The 14,479-nt window shown below is 41.6% G+C and overlaps 1 protein-coding gene across 1 annotated transcript; it reads left to right on the top strand.

Moving 5' to 3' along the window:
* The first annotated feature begins 3,130 nt into the window (after nt 1-3,130).
* On the top strand, nt 3,131-6,152 carry LOC115174575 (lactoylglutathione lyase). Its single transcript, XM_029733242.1, has 6 exons — nt 3,131-3,295; nt 3,688-3,770; nt 4,126-4,266; nt 4,781-4,848; nt 4,973-5,062; nt 5,251-6,152. The coding sequence occupies exons 1-6, from the start codon at nt 3,227-3,229 to the stop codon at nt 5,403-5,405; spliced, it is 606 nt and encodes a 201-aa protein (XP_029589102.1). The 5' UTR covers nt 3,131-3,226; the 3' UTR covers nt 5,406-6,152.
* Nucleotides 6,153-14,479: the final 8,327 nt, after the last annotated feature.

Here is a 14,479-nt window from a genome sequence, read left to right as displayed (position 1 = left end):
ATCTGAAGGTAGAAATGTCATGCTTTAGGTCATTTCAAATGTACTGCGACTGGATAATCCCTGTCGTTTCTCCTGATTTAACTTTTATGTTCTCTGATTCTCTGTTTGAGAGAACGAGAGGTTTTACCTACATAGCACAGCCCACATGGACATTTAATAATGTAAATAACATGGGCGGTGGAACACGTAATAATGTCATTCATTTGGAACCGTTTTCCAGTATGTGGGTGGCAGAAATATTCACACTTCATCATATTGTTGCACTGTGCGCATCCTCTGCATTTATAGCTACCATTTGGAAGAGGGCGTAAAAGAGATTTTAGATTCTTCAAAGTAGCCACCCTTTGACTTGATGACAGCTTTGCACACTCTTGGAATTCTCTCAACCAGCTTCACCCGGAATGCTTTTCCAACAGTCTTGAAGGAGTTCCCACATATGATGAGCACTTGGTGGCTGCTTTTCCTTTACTCTGCGGTCCAACTCATCCTAAACCATCTCAATTGGGTTGAAGTCGGGTGATTGTAGAGGCCAGGTCATCTGATGAAGCACTCATCACTCTCTTTCTTGGACAAATAGCCCTTATACAGCCTGGAGGTGTGTTGGGCCATTGTCCTGTTGAAAAACAAAGGATAGTCACACTAAGCGCAAACCAGATGAGATGGCGTATTGCTGCAGAATGCTGTGGTAGCCATGCTGGTTAAGTGTGTCTTGAATTCTAAATAAATCACAGATAGTGTCACCAGCAAAGCACCCCTACACCATCACACCTCCTCCTCCATGCTTCACGGTGGGAACCACACATGTAGAGATCATCCGTTCACCTACTCTGTGTCTCACAACGACACGGCTGTTGGAACCAAAACTCTCAAACTCATCAGACCAAAGGACAGATTTCCACCAGCTTAATGTCTATTGCTCGTGTTTCTAAGGCCCATGCAAGTCTCTTGTTCTGACTGGTGTCCTTTAGTAGAGGTTTCTTTGCAGTAATTTCACCACGCAGTCTCCTCTGAACAGCTCATGTTGAGATGTGTCTGTTACTTGAACTGTGTGAAGCAATTATTTGGGCTTCAATTTCTGAGGCTGGTAACTCTAATGAATTTATCCTCTGCAGCAGAGGTAACTCTGGGTCTTCCTTCCCTGTGGCGGTCCTCATGAGAGCCAGTTTCATCATAGCACTTGATGGTTTTTGCGACTGCACTTTAAGAAACTTTCACATTTGACAGATTGACTGACCTTCATGTCTTAGAGTTGTTTCTCTTTGCTTATTTGAACTGTTCTTGCCATAATAATGGCTTGGTCTTTTACCAAATAGGGCTATCTTCTGATCCTTGTCACAACACAACTGATTGGCTCAAATGCATTAAGAAGTAAAGAAATTCCACAAATTAACTTTTAACATGGCACACCTGTTAATTGAAATGCATTCCAGGTGACTACCTCATGAAGCTGGTTGAGAGAATTGCCAACAATGCTATTTGTTTTTTCGCGTTGTTCGTAACTTGTTTTGTACATAATGTTGCTGCTACCGTCTCTTATGACCGAAAATAACTTCTGGACATCAGAACTGCGATTGCTCACCTCAGACTGGACGAAGAGTTCTTCTTCAATGAGTCGGACGGGAGATATATATTACAGACACCTGACCAAGCCCAGATCCCTGTTATTTGCTGGATAATGAAACAGAGATTTTGCGGAAAGAGATCACGGTGCCTTGTGAGGATCAGGCGACGAGTGGCTAATCTGCCCTTGCCTTCCGTCCTGCTAGCTAACGTTCAATCGCTGGAAAATAAATGGGATGAACTGAAAGCATGTTTATCCTCCCAACGGGACATTAAAAACTGTCATATCTTGTTTCACCGAGTCGTTGCTGAACGACAACATTAAGAACATACAGCTGGAGGGTTATACACTCTATCGGCAGGATAGAACAGCAGCGTCTGGTAAGACATGGGGCGGGGGCCTATGCATTAATGTAAACAACAGCTGGTGCACGATATCTAAGGAAGACTCGAGGTGTTGCTCGCCTGAGGTAGAGTATCTCATGATAAGCTGTAGACCACACTATCTACCTAGAGAGTTTTCATCTGTATTTTTCGTAGCTGTCTACATACCACCACAGACCGATGCTGGCATTAAAACCGCACTCAATGAGCTGTATACCGCCATAAGCAAACAGGAAAACACTCATCCAGAGGCGGCGCTCCTAGTGGCCGGGGACTTTAATGCAGGGAAACTTAAATAAATGTTACCTAATTTCTATCAGCATGTTAAATGTGCAACCAGAGGGAAAGAAATTCTAGACCACCTTTACTCCACACACAGAGACCCGTACAAAGCTCTCCCTCCCCCGCCATTTGGCAAATGTGACCATAATTATATCCTCCTGATTCCAGCTTACAAGCAAAAATTAAAGCAGGAAGCACCACTGACTTGGTCTGTAAAAAAGTGGTCAGATGAAGCAGATGCTAAGACTTGAATTTGTTGAAAACAAATTGGCTCCCTATTTAAAAAGAAGATGGAGAACAAGCTATGAAGTTAAAATACGGGAGTTTGGTGCAGGTAAAGCCAACTAGTGCAAAAATAATATTGCTATTTTGTCAAAACGATACGATACAACATCAAAAATAATATCCTAATATTGAACTATCGATTTTTAAGCAACTCTGACCTCTATCAGTAAAGGAATGTGCTTTTTATCAAAACATATTTTTAGGACATTACATTACATCATGCCTACTCAATCATTAATTCCATTCAATTCAACCATACATACAGTGTAGGCCCTCCGTGTTATTTACATGTCTAACCTATCACTCAATTACACATTCTTGAAAAGTCTAACAGTGGGGATCGTAAGGGCCTGCTTTTTCACACATTTATAGCTCCAACAGTATTATTTACCAGGGAAAGTTGTCATAGATCCTTCTGCACCTACTCCTCTACTCTGCCAGGGCCGTGTCACTTAAAACCGAGTAGGCTTTCTGACAGTTGTAGCCTCCATTGCAATGCACACCTCCTCGGCATTGGTTATACACTTATAACTACCATACTCTCCTAGTGCTTTCGGTTACATTTTTTTGTGAACCCCTCCTACCTGCCAACTTTAGGGAGTGTCATACTTCGCTGTCAATTGTCTCGACTTGCCACAGTCGGCTTTGGGAGCACCTATCCCAAGCTACTCGGCCTGTGAATTTGCCTGCTGTCAATTTGGTCTTTTACCGCAAAATGACAGATAAAGGACTTACGGATGAGGCTGTGTCCGCAGCCTGCAAAGAAGGGGACCCTATCACCCAGGTGAGCGTCACGCAGTAGAATGTATAGCATTTCTTTATCACTTATTCACAGTAGGTCTATTTTACTCGCTTGACACAGTCTGTCTCGGCAAACCTGTTATTGAGCAAGAGTCTCCGGCCTCAGGTATGTGAGTTGTAGGCTATATAGCCAAGCCCCTATGCTCCTACAGCAAATACCAATGGAAAAAAGCATTTAGGGAACTAGTTCCAGGCCTTAGAATGTAATTACTTATACTGAGTAATGTATTGGCTCTAGTTTAAGTTCTTATTTTTCTTCTAGAGTTGCAAGCTGACAACATAGCTGAGAAGTAAGGGGGTCAAGACATATTTTGCAAGCAACAACTCGCCCGACACTACCCCTTCTTCTCTCTGTCTCCCTCTGTCCCTCCCCAGGATTACATGTTGCAGCAAACTATGCTGAGGGTGAAAGACCCGCTCAAGTCTTTAGACTTCTACACCCGCATCATGGGCATGACGTGAGTCCCAGACGTCTCTCACACAAACATGAAGGGGCTTCGGGCCTAGTACCCTACCCCTCTAGATGAGATCTTATTCTCTTGAACAAGAAATAGTGATTTATAAATGTTTATGACTAAAACTTCTCCCATGTGTTTCTCCCTTTGTGGTTAATGTGGCCCTATCCATTTTAACATCAGGTTTTATATAGAGTGATCAGTTTGAACTCCTGGATGCTTCAGAGTTATGAGAAATGAACCTCTGCTTTTGCATGTGATGTAGTGACCTTTTCATTGATCCTTGAGGGTTGTATTCTTCATCGTCACCTCCAATTGTCCCACCAGTTGAACCAGTTGTGATTGCTATTTGCCTCAGGTTGCTGCAGAAAATAGACTTCCCATCAATGTGTTTCACACTCTACTTCCTGGGTTATGAGGAAAAGAAGGAAATCCCTGCAGACATAAAGGACAGGACAGCATGGACTTTCTCCCGACGAGCCACCATTGAACTCACACAGTAGGCACCCCGCTTAAAACCTCACTGGGCACACATTGGTTCAATCAACGTTGTTTCCATGTCATTTCAATTCAATTATGTTGAACCAACGTGGAATAGAAGGAATAAATTGACGTCTGTGCCCTGTGGGTTAGCACACAAGCACATAGATTTCAAATCTGCTAGTAAGTAGAACTATGAAGTGCCCTGTAAAAATGGAATATAATAGAAGATGATCCAGTAACATCAAACCAGGGGTGTCCAACAGGCAGATTGGCAAGCTATCAGTAGCTCGTGGGCTGTCAATGAGTAACTCTTAAGTATCCCATTCATAGACGTTAAAGGAAAATTTCACCCAAAAACGATCTTTCGGTATTTGTTTCATTAGTGGTCCCTCTGTCTTCCGTCTGTCTTCTGAAAACAATCGCTGTAACATTTTTTTTGTTACTATGTTCATTAGAAACTATGTTTCCTACCCTGTCACAATACCATGATGGTGATGGCATATTTTTCTCTTTACTCTCTTCTCTTTCAGCAACTGGGGCTCTGAATCAGATGAAAATCTATCTTATAACAACGGAAACTCTGAACCAAAAGGTTTTGGTGAGAAAACGATATGATCTTTTTAATTCAACATTTTGAATGTGGTATTGATCAGCCATTTCCCTTTTCCACCATGAGGCAATTTCACATTCTTTAAATGTTCCCTCTCCACTCTATCATACAGGGCACATCGGAATTGCTGTACCTGATGTTTATGCAGCCTGCAAAGTATTTGAAGAAAAAGGAGTAACATTTGTCAAGAAGCCAGATGATGGTATTCATTTTTTTCTCAACCCTGACATAACCCTCTCACACAATTATTTTGTGTTATGTTTAGGGTCTCGCTGAAAAAATGCATTTGTGTGTAGGATACATAACAATTTACTTTCATCTGTATCAGTCTGCTTCATCTGTATTCTCTCAATTTGTAGATGCAACATTCAAAGTTCTTTCTCTCCACAGGTAAAATGAAGGGACTGGCCTTTATACAGGATCCTGATGGATACTGGATTGAGATTTTGAGTCCAAACAACATGTTCACCATAATGTCATACAAGCGTCAAACTGAGATAGTACAAACTGACTTGGTCAGAAAAAAGGATGTGATGAAAAAGTAAGAGAGAAATTGTAGGAACCAAAGGGTGTTATGTGAGGAAATTAAGAGGTGAAGATTGAGTATTTGCTTAAGATTGGGATCACATACAGATTCCCGCTGAAGGCCTACTTAAGTGGGGGAATTAAAGTATATTTGAATATATTACAAATATACTGATGTATACTTAAATATACTACAAGTTCATATAATATACTGCAAATACGAGATGTACTTTTCTAGTATATCTTAGGTTTACTATACATATTATATCATTACACTTCAATACACTTATTACAAGTGTACTTAAAATGCATTGTTTTTCAGTCTTTAAACTATATGTTACCTATCATTACACTTAACACACTTATTAAAATTGTATTTTTAATTGTTTTCAGTGTTTTAGTATACTATATGTTCATTATCATTACACTTAAACACACTTACAAATACTTCATACACTTTAATTGTACTTTAGTATATTCATTCAAAATACACTTGGAGTTGTTTTTAAGTTGAACCATTGATTTGTTTAATGAAACTCTGCTTGTGAGTGATCAAGTACACCATAAGTATAATTTCAGTGCCAATAATGAGTTTTGAGGTACTTTCTGAATTCCTGTTCAGAAGAGTCCAGAGAAAGAGAAAGTTGACAATGATAATAATTGTTTATTCCACATAAGGAAACATGCACAGCTGAGGAACATGGTTCCTGAGAGTATACTTTTTCATATCTCAAGAAAATATACTTAAAGAAAACTCCACCCAAAAACTATTTGTTGGTATTTGTTTCATTAGTCCATTGTTGATATTGTCCCACAATAATTTGCATGTCAGCAATCATGTTTTCAAGATATGTAACTTTCAAAATACAGAAAGACAACCGGTATGATGCATTTTGTATAGTTGAAAGAGATGGGGCAAAAGGAGTGGCAGACTTACTGCAAATTGAGAAATTATGTGAATAAAATACAACAAAAAATAAGAAACTGTATTATGAAGCCAAGAATCAATGAAAAAAACTTTGGAGTAAATGAAATTATGGGCAGAAAGACAAATTCAACTCCATCTTTCATCAAATCATATGGCTTATTTATCTTGAACCATTTGATGATACCAATTATTACTTAATTGGCAAAGTGGAAAAACTCAGGCAGCAAATGCCAACAACGAACAGTGAGTCATCGTATTCATGCATAAAAAAATGAATAATGAAAGAAAACCATTGTAAGTTAGAATTTTTTAGGTGGGAGAGTGTGGGAGAGGTGGAAACATTATTGTTATGGATTAATAATGACAAACCTCCTGGCATTGACAACATAGATGGAAAGCTACTAAGAATGGTAGCTAACTCTATAGCCACACCTAAATGTAATATCTTTAATCTGAGCCTAGAGGAAAGTGTTTGTCCTCAGGCCTGGAGGGAAGCCAAAGTAATTACGCTACCCAAGAATGGTAAAGCGCCATTTACTGGTTCTAACAGCCGACATATCGGCTTGCTGCCAGCTCTTAGCAAACTGTCATGATGCAAAAAATAGTGTTTGACCAAATAAATCAAATCAAATTGTATTAGTCACATGCGCCGAATACAACATGTGTAGACCGTACAGTGAAACTCTTACTTACGAGCCCCAACAATGCAGTTTAAAAAAATACAGATAAGAATAAGAAATAAAAGTAACAAGTCGTTAAAGAACAGCAGTAAAATAACAATAGTGAAACTATATACAGGGGGGTACTGGCACAGAGTCAATGTGTGGGGGGACCGGTTAGTTGAGGTAATATGTACATGTAGGTAGAGTTATTAAAGTGACTATGCATAGATGATAACAACAGAGAGTAGCAGCGGTGTAACATAGGGGGAGGGGGGCAATGCAAATAGTCTGGGTTGCCATTTGATTAGGTGTTCAGGAGTCTTATGGCTTGGGGGTAGAAGCTGTTTAGAATCCTCTTGGACCTAAACTTGATGCTCCGGTACCGCTTGCCACGTGGTAGCAGAGAGAACAGTCTATGACTAGGGTGGCTGGAGTCTTTGCCAATTTTTAGGGCCTTCCTCTGACAACGTTGGGGCGGTATGCAAATTGGAGTGGGTCTAGGGTTTCTGGGATAACGGTGTTGATGTGAGCCATGACCAGCCTTTCAAAGCACTTCATGGCTACAGACGTAAGTGTTACGGGTCTGTAGTCATTTAGGTAGGTTACCTTAGTGTTCTTGGGCACAGGCACTATGGTGGTCTGCTTAAAACATGATGGTATTATAGACTCGGACAAGGAGAGGTTGAAAATGTCAGTGAAGACACTTGCCATTTGGTCAGCGCATGCTCGCAGTACACGTCCTGGTAATCCGTCTGGCCCTGCGGCTTTGTGAATGTTGACCTGTTTAAAAGGTCTTACTCACATCGGCTGAGGAGAGCATGATCACACAGTCTTCCGGAACAGCTGGTGCTCTAATCCATGTTTCAGTGTTATTTGCCTCGAAGCGAGCATAGATGTAGTTTAGCTCGTCTGGTAGGCTTGTGTCACTGGGTAGCTCTCGGCTGTGCTTCCCTTTGTAGTCTGTAATGGTTAGCAAGCCCTGCCACATCCGACGAGCGTCAGAGCCGGTGTAGTACGAGTCGATCTTAGTATCGACACCTTACCGGTTTGATGATTCGTCGGAGGACATAGCGGGATTTCTTATAAGCTTCCGGGTTAGAGTCCCGCTCCTTGAAAGTGGCAGCTCTAGCCTTTAGCTCAGTACAGATGTTGCCTGTAATCCATAGACTCTGGTTGAAGTATGTACATACAGTCACTGTGGGGACGACGTCATCGAATGCACTTATTGATGAAGCCAATGACTGATGTAGTGTACTGCTCAATGCCATCGGAGGAATCCCGGAACATATTCCACTCTGTGCTAGCAAAACAGTGCTGTAGCTTAGCGCGCCGCTTCTGGGTGAGCGGTTTCTTGTTTGCTTACGGCGGAATACAGCTCATTCAATGCTGTCTTACGGCCAGCCTCTGACTGTGGTGGTATGGAAACAGCTGCAAAAAATACAGATGAAAACTCTCTAGGTAGATAGTGTGGTCTACAGCTTATCATGAGATACTCTACTATCGTGCACCAGCTGTTATTTACAAAATACATAGTCCACCGCCCCTTGTCTTACCAGACGCTGCTGTTCTATCCTGCCGGTACAGCATCGTTGTTCAGCCACGACTCCGTGAATCATAAGATATTACAGTTTTGAATGTCTCCTTGGTAGTTTAATCTTGCGCATAGGACATTGATTTATTCTCCAACGATTGCACGTTTGCTAGCAGAATGGGAGGAAGTGGGGGTTTATTCGATAGCCTACGAATTCTCAAAAAGCAGCCTGCCCTCTGGCCCCTTTTTTTCCGCCTCCTCTTCACGCAAATCACGGGGATCTGGGCCTGTTCCCGAGAAGGCAGAGATGGTAGCGGCAACATTATGTACAAAAGAAGTAAAAAAACAAGCTACAAACAATGCAAATAAACAAAGAAAAAAACACAATCGGTTGGGGACACGTAAAACGTCTGCCTTCTTCTCTGGCGCTATGCTGTTTCTCAGTAAACAAATTAATGACAGACTTTCAGCATGCTTATAAAGAAGGGTAGTCAATATTATTATATTGTGTATTATTTTGGCCTGCTGGCCCCCCTACCTCTGCAGTTCCCGCTCAGCCCAGTCAAAACTGTTCGCTGCTCTGGCACCCCAATGGTGGAACAAGCTCCCTCACGACGCCAGGACAGCGGAGTCAATCACCACCTTCCGTAGACACCTGAAACCCCACCTCTTTAAGGAATACCTGGGATAGGATATCCTCTTACATCTAGATGTTCCGCTAGCGGAATGTCTGCTCCAATATCCAATGGTGGGCGTGGCGCGAAATACAAATTCCTCTAAAATCCGAAAACTTCCATTTTTCAAACATATGACTATTTTACAGCTATTTAAAGACAAGACTCTCGTTAATCTAACCACACTGTCCGATTTCAAAAAGGCTTTACAGCGAAAGCAAAACATTAGATTATGTCAGCAGAGTACCCAGCCAGAAATAATCAGACACCCATTTTTCAAGCTAGCATATAATGTCACAAAAACCCAAAAGACAGCTAAATGCAGCACTAACCTTTGATGATCTTCATCAGATGACACACCTAGGACATTATGTTATACAATACATGCATGTTTTCTTCAATCAAGTTCATATTTATATCAAAAAACAGCTTTTTACATTAGCATGTGACGTTCAGAACTAGCATACCCCCCGCAAACTTCCTGGGAATTTACTAACAATTTACTCAATTACTCACGATAAACGTTCACAAAAAGCATAACAATTATTTTAAGAATTATAGATACATTACTCTTCTATGCACTCGATATGTCCGATTTTAAAATAGCTTTTCGGATGAAGCACATTTTGCAATTTTCTGAGTAGATAGCCCGGCATCACAGGGCTAGCTATTTAGACACCCGGCAAGTTTAGCCTTCACCAAAATCACATTTACTATAAGAAAAATGGTCTTACCTTTCCTGTTCTTCGTCAGAATGCACTCCCAGGACTTCTACTTCAATAACAAATGTTGGTTTGGTCCCAAATAATCTATCGTTATATCCAAACAGCGACGTTTTGTTCGTGCGTTCTAGACACTATCCCAATGGTAAATCAGGGTCGTGCGCATGGCACATTTCGTGACAAAAAAATTCTAAATATTCCATTACCGTACTTCGAAGCATGTCAACCGCTGTTTAAAATCAATTTTTATGCAATTTATCTCGTAACAAAGCGATAATATTCCGACCGGGAATCTACGTTTCGTTAAAAAGAGGGAAAAACAGAAAGGCGGGGGCGGCGAGTGCACGCGCCTAAGCCTTTTGTCTGCTGATAGACCACTTAGCAAAAGCGCTCGTGTGTTTCAGCCAGGGCTTTGAATTACGTCATTCAGGTTTTTCCCGGGCTCTGAGAGCCCATTGGAGCCGTAGGAAGTGTCACGTAACAGCAGAGATCCTTTGTAATGAATAGAGATGACAAAGAAGAGCAAGAAATGGTCAGACAGGGTACTTCCTGTACAGAATCTTCTCACGTTTTGGCCTGCCAAATGAGTTCTGTTATACTCACAGACACCATTCAAACAGTTTTAGAAACTTTGGAGTGTTTTCTATCCAAAGCTAGTAATTATATGCATATTCTAGTTTCTGGGCAGGACTAATAATCAGATTAAATCGGGTACGTTTTTTTATCCAGCCGTGAAAATACTGCCCCCTAGCCATAAGAGGATATAGTAATCCTTCTAACCCCCCCCCCCAAAAAAAAATATATATAGATGTACTATTGTAAAGTGGTTGTTCCACTGGATATCATAAGGTGAATGCACCAATTTGTAAGTCGCTCTGGATAAGAGCGTCTGCTAAATGACGTAAATGTAAACGTAAATGTAATTCAGTCATCTAGCAGACCCATTCACAGCGACCCACAGGAGCAACCAGGGTCAAGTGCCCTGCCCAAAGGCACGTCAAGATTGGGATCACATACAGACCTATTGGCCACCAGCCCAAGATCCCAACCGCCAGGCCACCAACCATCCAAGATCCCCCCACAGTTCCCCGAGAGCTGCCCCTCAAACATCTGAGACCCCCCCACCCCACACTTTTTCAGCCATTCCTAAACCTGAACCTGAGAACAGAAACAGGCTACCTGAGGGAAATACCAGAACAAATGGTCTATTGATTCTGTATCCACAAAACAAAAACTGCAAAACTGCGATGATTGTAATCCCCAAATATTCAACATTTTTTGGTGGCAAGAATTCTGTGCAATAATTTCTGCTGAAAAGCACAAAGTATTGAATCTTGCGTTGTTATATATATCCACTAATACACACTGTGCCATAGAATCGGTACATCAAAATCTCTTCCCGGGGCCTCTGGAGTGGCGAAGCAGTCCCAATTTGTAAGTCGCTCTGGATAAGAGCGTCTGCTAAATGACGTAAATGTAAATGTAAATGTAAGGCACTGCATCGCAGTGCTTGAGGCGTCACCACAGACTCAGATTCAATCCCAGACTGTGTCGCAGCCGGCCGCGACCGGAAGTCCCATGAGGCGGCGCACAATTGGCCCAGCGTCGTCCAGGTAGTGGAAGGTTTGGCGGGATGTCCTTGTCCCATCATGCTCTAGCAACTCCTTGTGGCAGGCCGGAGCATGCACACTGACTTCGGTAACCAGTACAGTGTTTCCTCCGACACATTTGCGCGGCTGACTTCCGGGTTAAGCGAGCAGTCAAGAAGCAGTGCGGCTTGGCAGGGTCTTGTTTTGGAGGACGGATAGCTCTCGACCTTTGCCTCTGCCGAGTTGCAGCAATGGGACAAGACTGTAACTACCAACTAGATATCATGAAAAAGTACAAAACAACTGGCGACCGAAGTCAGTGTGCACAACACCTGGCCCGCCACAAGGAGTCGCTAGAGCATGCTGGGACAAGGACATCCTTACTGGCCAAACCCTCCCCTACAAAAAATTTTATTAAAATAAATAATACTAATCTCTTCCCAGCTATTTTGCTATCTGTATGGCACAGTAAACATCCTGGTCCTCAAATGAAACTGGTATACTTTCCTATTTATGCTATTTTGTACCTCTGCCAGTTTTGATCCTTTATATTGGGTAGACAGACCAGTTCCCTACCTCCCGCTGCCACCTCCTTTTCCCTTTTTGGTGTCATGCTGTAATCAATTGTTTGTAATCTTGGATTGAGCAGACCTTCTCATACAATTCTGATAGCTCCATGAAAGACATAACTTTACCATTCCAAATAACTATATAATTTAAAAACAAAAGACCCTTTTAAAACATATTTTTCATAAATAAAGGTATTTTATCAACCAGCACAACCATAATATTTGTTATAATATTTGTTATTTTTTCTGGGGGATGAAATTTAAATTGTAACCAGCTCTGCAAAGCTTGTTAGAAAAACAGAGATACTTTGAACAAGGTTTAACTTTCAATTAAAGTATATTTAACTTACATTTTCACAAAATATATTTAAGTACAGTATATTTTTAAAAAGTATGTGCAAGTGAATTTTATATGAGGGATTCAGACCTACTATGGTGTTGAATGCTGAGCTATAGTCAATGAACAGCATTCTTACATAGGTATTCCTCTTGTCCAGATGGGATAGAGCAGTGTGCAGTGCGATGGCGATTGCATCATCTGTGGATCTATTGGGGCGGTAAGCAAATTGAAGTGGGCCTAGGGTGTCAGGTAAGATAGAGGTGATATGATCCTTGACTAGCCTCTTGAAGCACTTCATGATGACAGAAGTGAGTGCTACGGGACGCTTAGCGGGACTATCATTTGTTTTTAACAGGACAATGACACCTCCAGGCTGTGTAAGGGCTATTTGACCAAGAAGGAGAGTGATGGAGTGCTGCATCAGATGACCTGGCCTCCACAATCACCTGACCTCAACCCAATTGAGATGGTTTGGGATGAGTTGAACCACAGAGTGAAGGAAAAGCAGCCAACAAGTGCTCAGCATATGTGGGAACTCCTCCAAGACTGTTGGAAAAGCATTACAGGTGAATGTGGTTGAGAGAATGCCAAGATTGTGGAAAGCTGTCATCAAGGCAAAGGATGGATACTTTGAAGAATTTAACATTTAAAATATATTTTGAACACTTTCTTGGTTACTCCATGATTCTATATGTGTTATTTCATAGTTTTGATGTCTTCACTATTATTCTACAATGTAGAAAATAGTAAAAATTCAGAAAAACCCTTGAATGAGTAGGAGTGTCCAAACTTTTGACTGGTACTGTATATATAGATTATTTAATCTGCTTGGGTATACTATGGGCACCTAAAAAACTGACTAAAAGAAAAGGATGGGATACCGTAACATACAGAGAAATTATTGGATATGTTTGGATGAGACAAACTGACAATGAAGATGACTTACTAATGCCAGGGTGATTAGCTGCTCCTAATGTTATTTGACTGAGGTTGATCTGATCCCAACCTGTGTCTGCAATAAACAGAGATGTGGATCATCTTCACGTATTTTCGACATCTGCGTTTTTATTCAAATTGTAAAGATTGAGCCAACTAGACAACTCAGCCTATTTATTTGGTAACCATAGCATCAGTAGTTTTCTTAGGTAGATTTACGAGAAGTGTGTAATTGCGGCCCGCAATTCCTGACGTTCCTGCATGTGGGCATTACTGCATCTGCAGGAACATCTCTTTATACTTCTATTGGTCCATTTTAAAGCTTGGACTCTGGTACACAGGCGGGAGGCGGGGGTGCTCCAGTTTAGTCTGTGGCGGTAATGCACCATAACGTTGGATGCCAACCGCTGATAAACTCCACAGAAGAAGAAGAGACGGGGCAACAACAGTTTGACTAGGTGGTATACAATGACTGGAAGTGACTTTTTCGTAGCAGGTGTAGGACAACTTATGCAGCAGGTTAGGATAATTAACCGAGGAGTTTAGGTTAAGGTTAGGTAGGGTTAACTAAAATGGTCCCATAACCTGTTACGAAAAGTAACTTCCGGTCGTAGCTGTACTCCATCTAGTCACAACTGCGACAACGATATCTAGCTAGCTAGCTAGGACACCGGTAGACAGTGTATACGGTGTCCTTCGCCCCTGCCTGTTGGGCACTGCTTTCCCACAGTTCTGTTAAAGATGGCGAGGGCAGATGTTCGACAGGTGGGAATGAAAGACACTGGGCTTGTTCGACATTGCAGCCGACAGTGCAGGTGACTGCCGACTGACTGATCTACAAATAACCTTACATCATAAATAACTTCTAATGATTATTTGTAGATCAGTCAGTCACAATTTACCCATGATACATCACAGTTTTGATCCTCTCGAACATGGCCATTGTTAGGACTCCGGTACACAGCAGGCGGGATAAGTAGCTAGCTAGCTAGGATTCCGGTACACAGCAGATGGGAGGTGGGGCACCGGTAGCTAGCTATGACAATAATACTTTTATTTACATTTTGTCCACATGGTAATCACAAAACAAAGTAGACTTTACCACAGCCACAGTCATAACAATGGCTAAACCCTGCCTATTTC

Source organism: Salmo trutta, chromosome 35 (assembly GCF_901001165.1).
Source record: "Salmo trutta chromosome 35, fSalTru1.1, whole genome shotgun sequence".
NCBI classification, from domain to species: domain Eukaryota; kingdom Metazoa; phylum Chordata; class Actinopteri; order Salmoniformes; family Salmonidae; genus Salmo; species Salmo trutta.
Note: the sequence above shows the minus strand (reverse complement) of the source record. Positions and strands in the feature narration are given on the sequence as shown.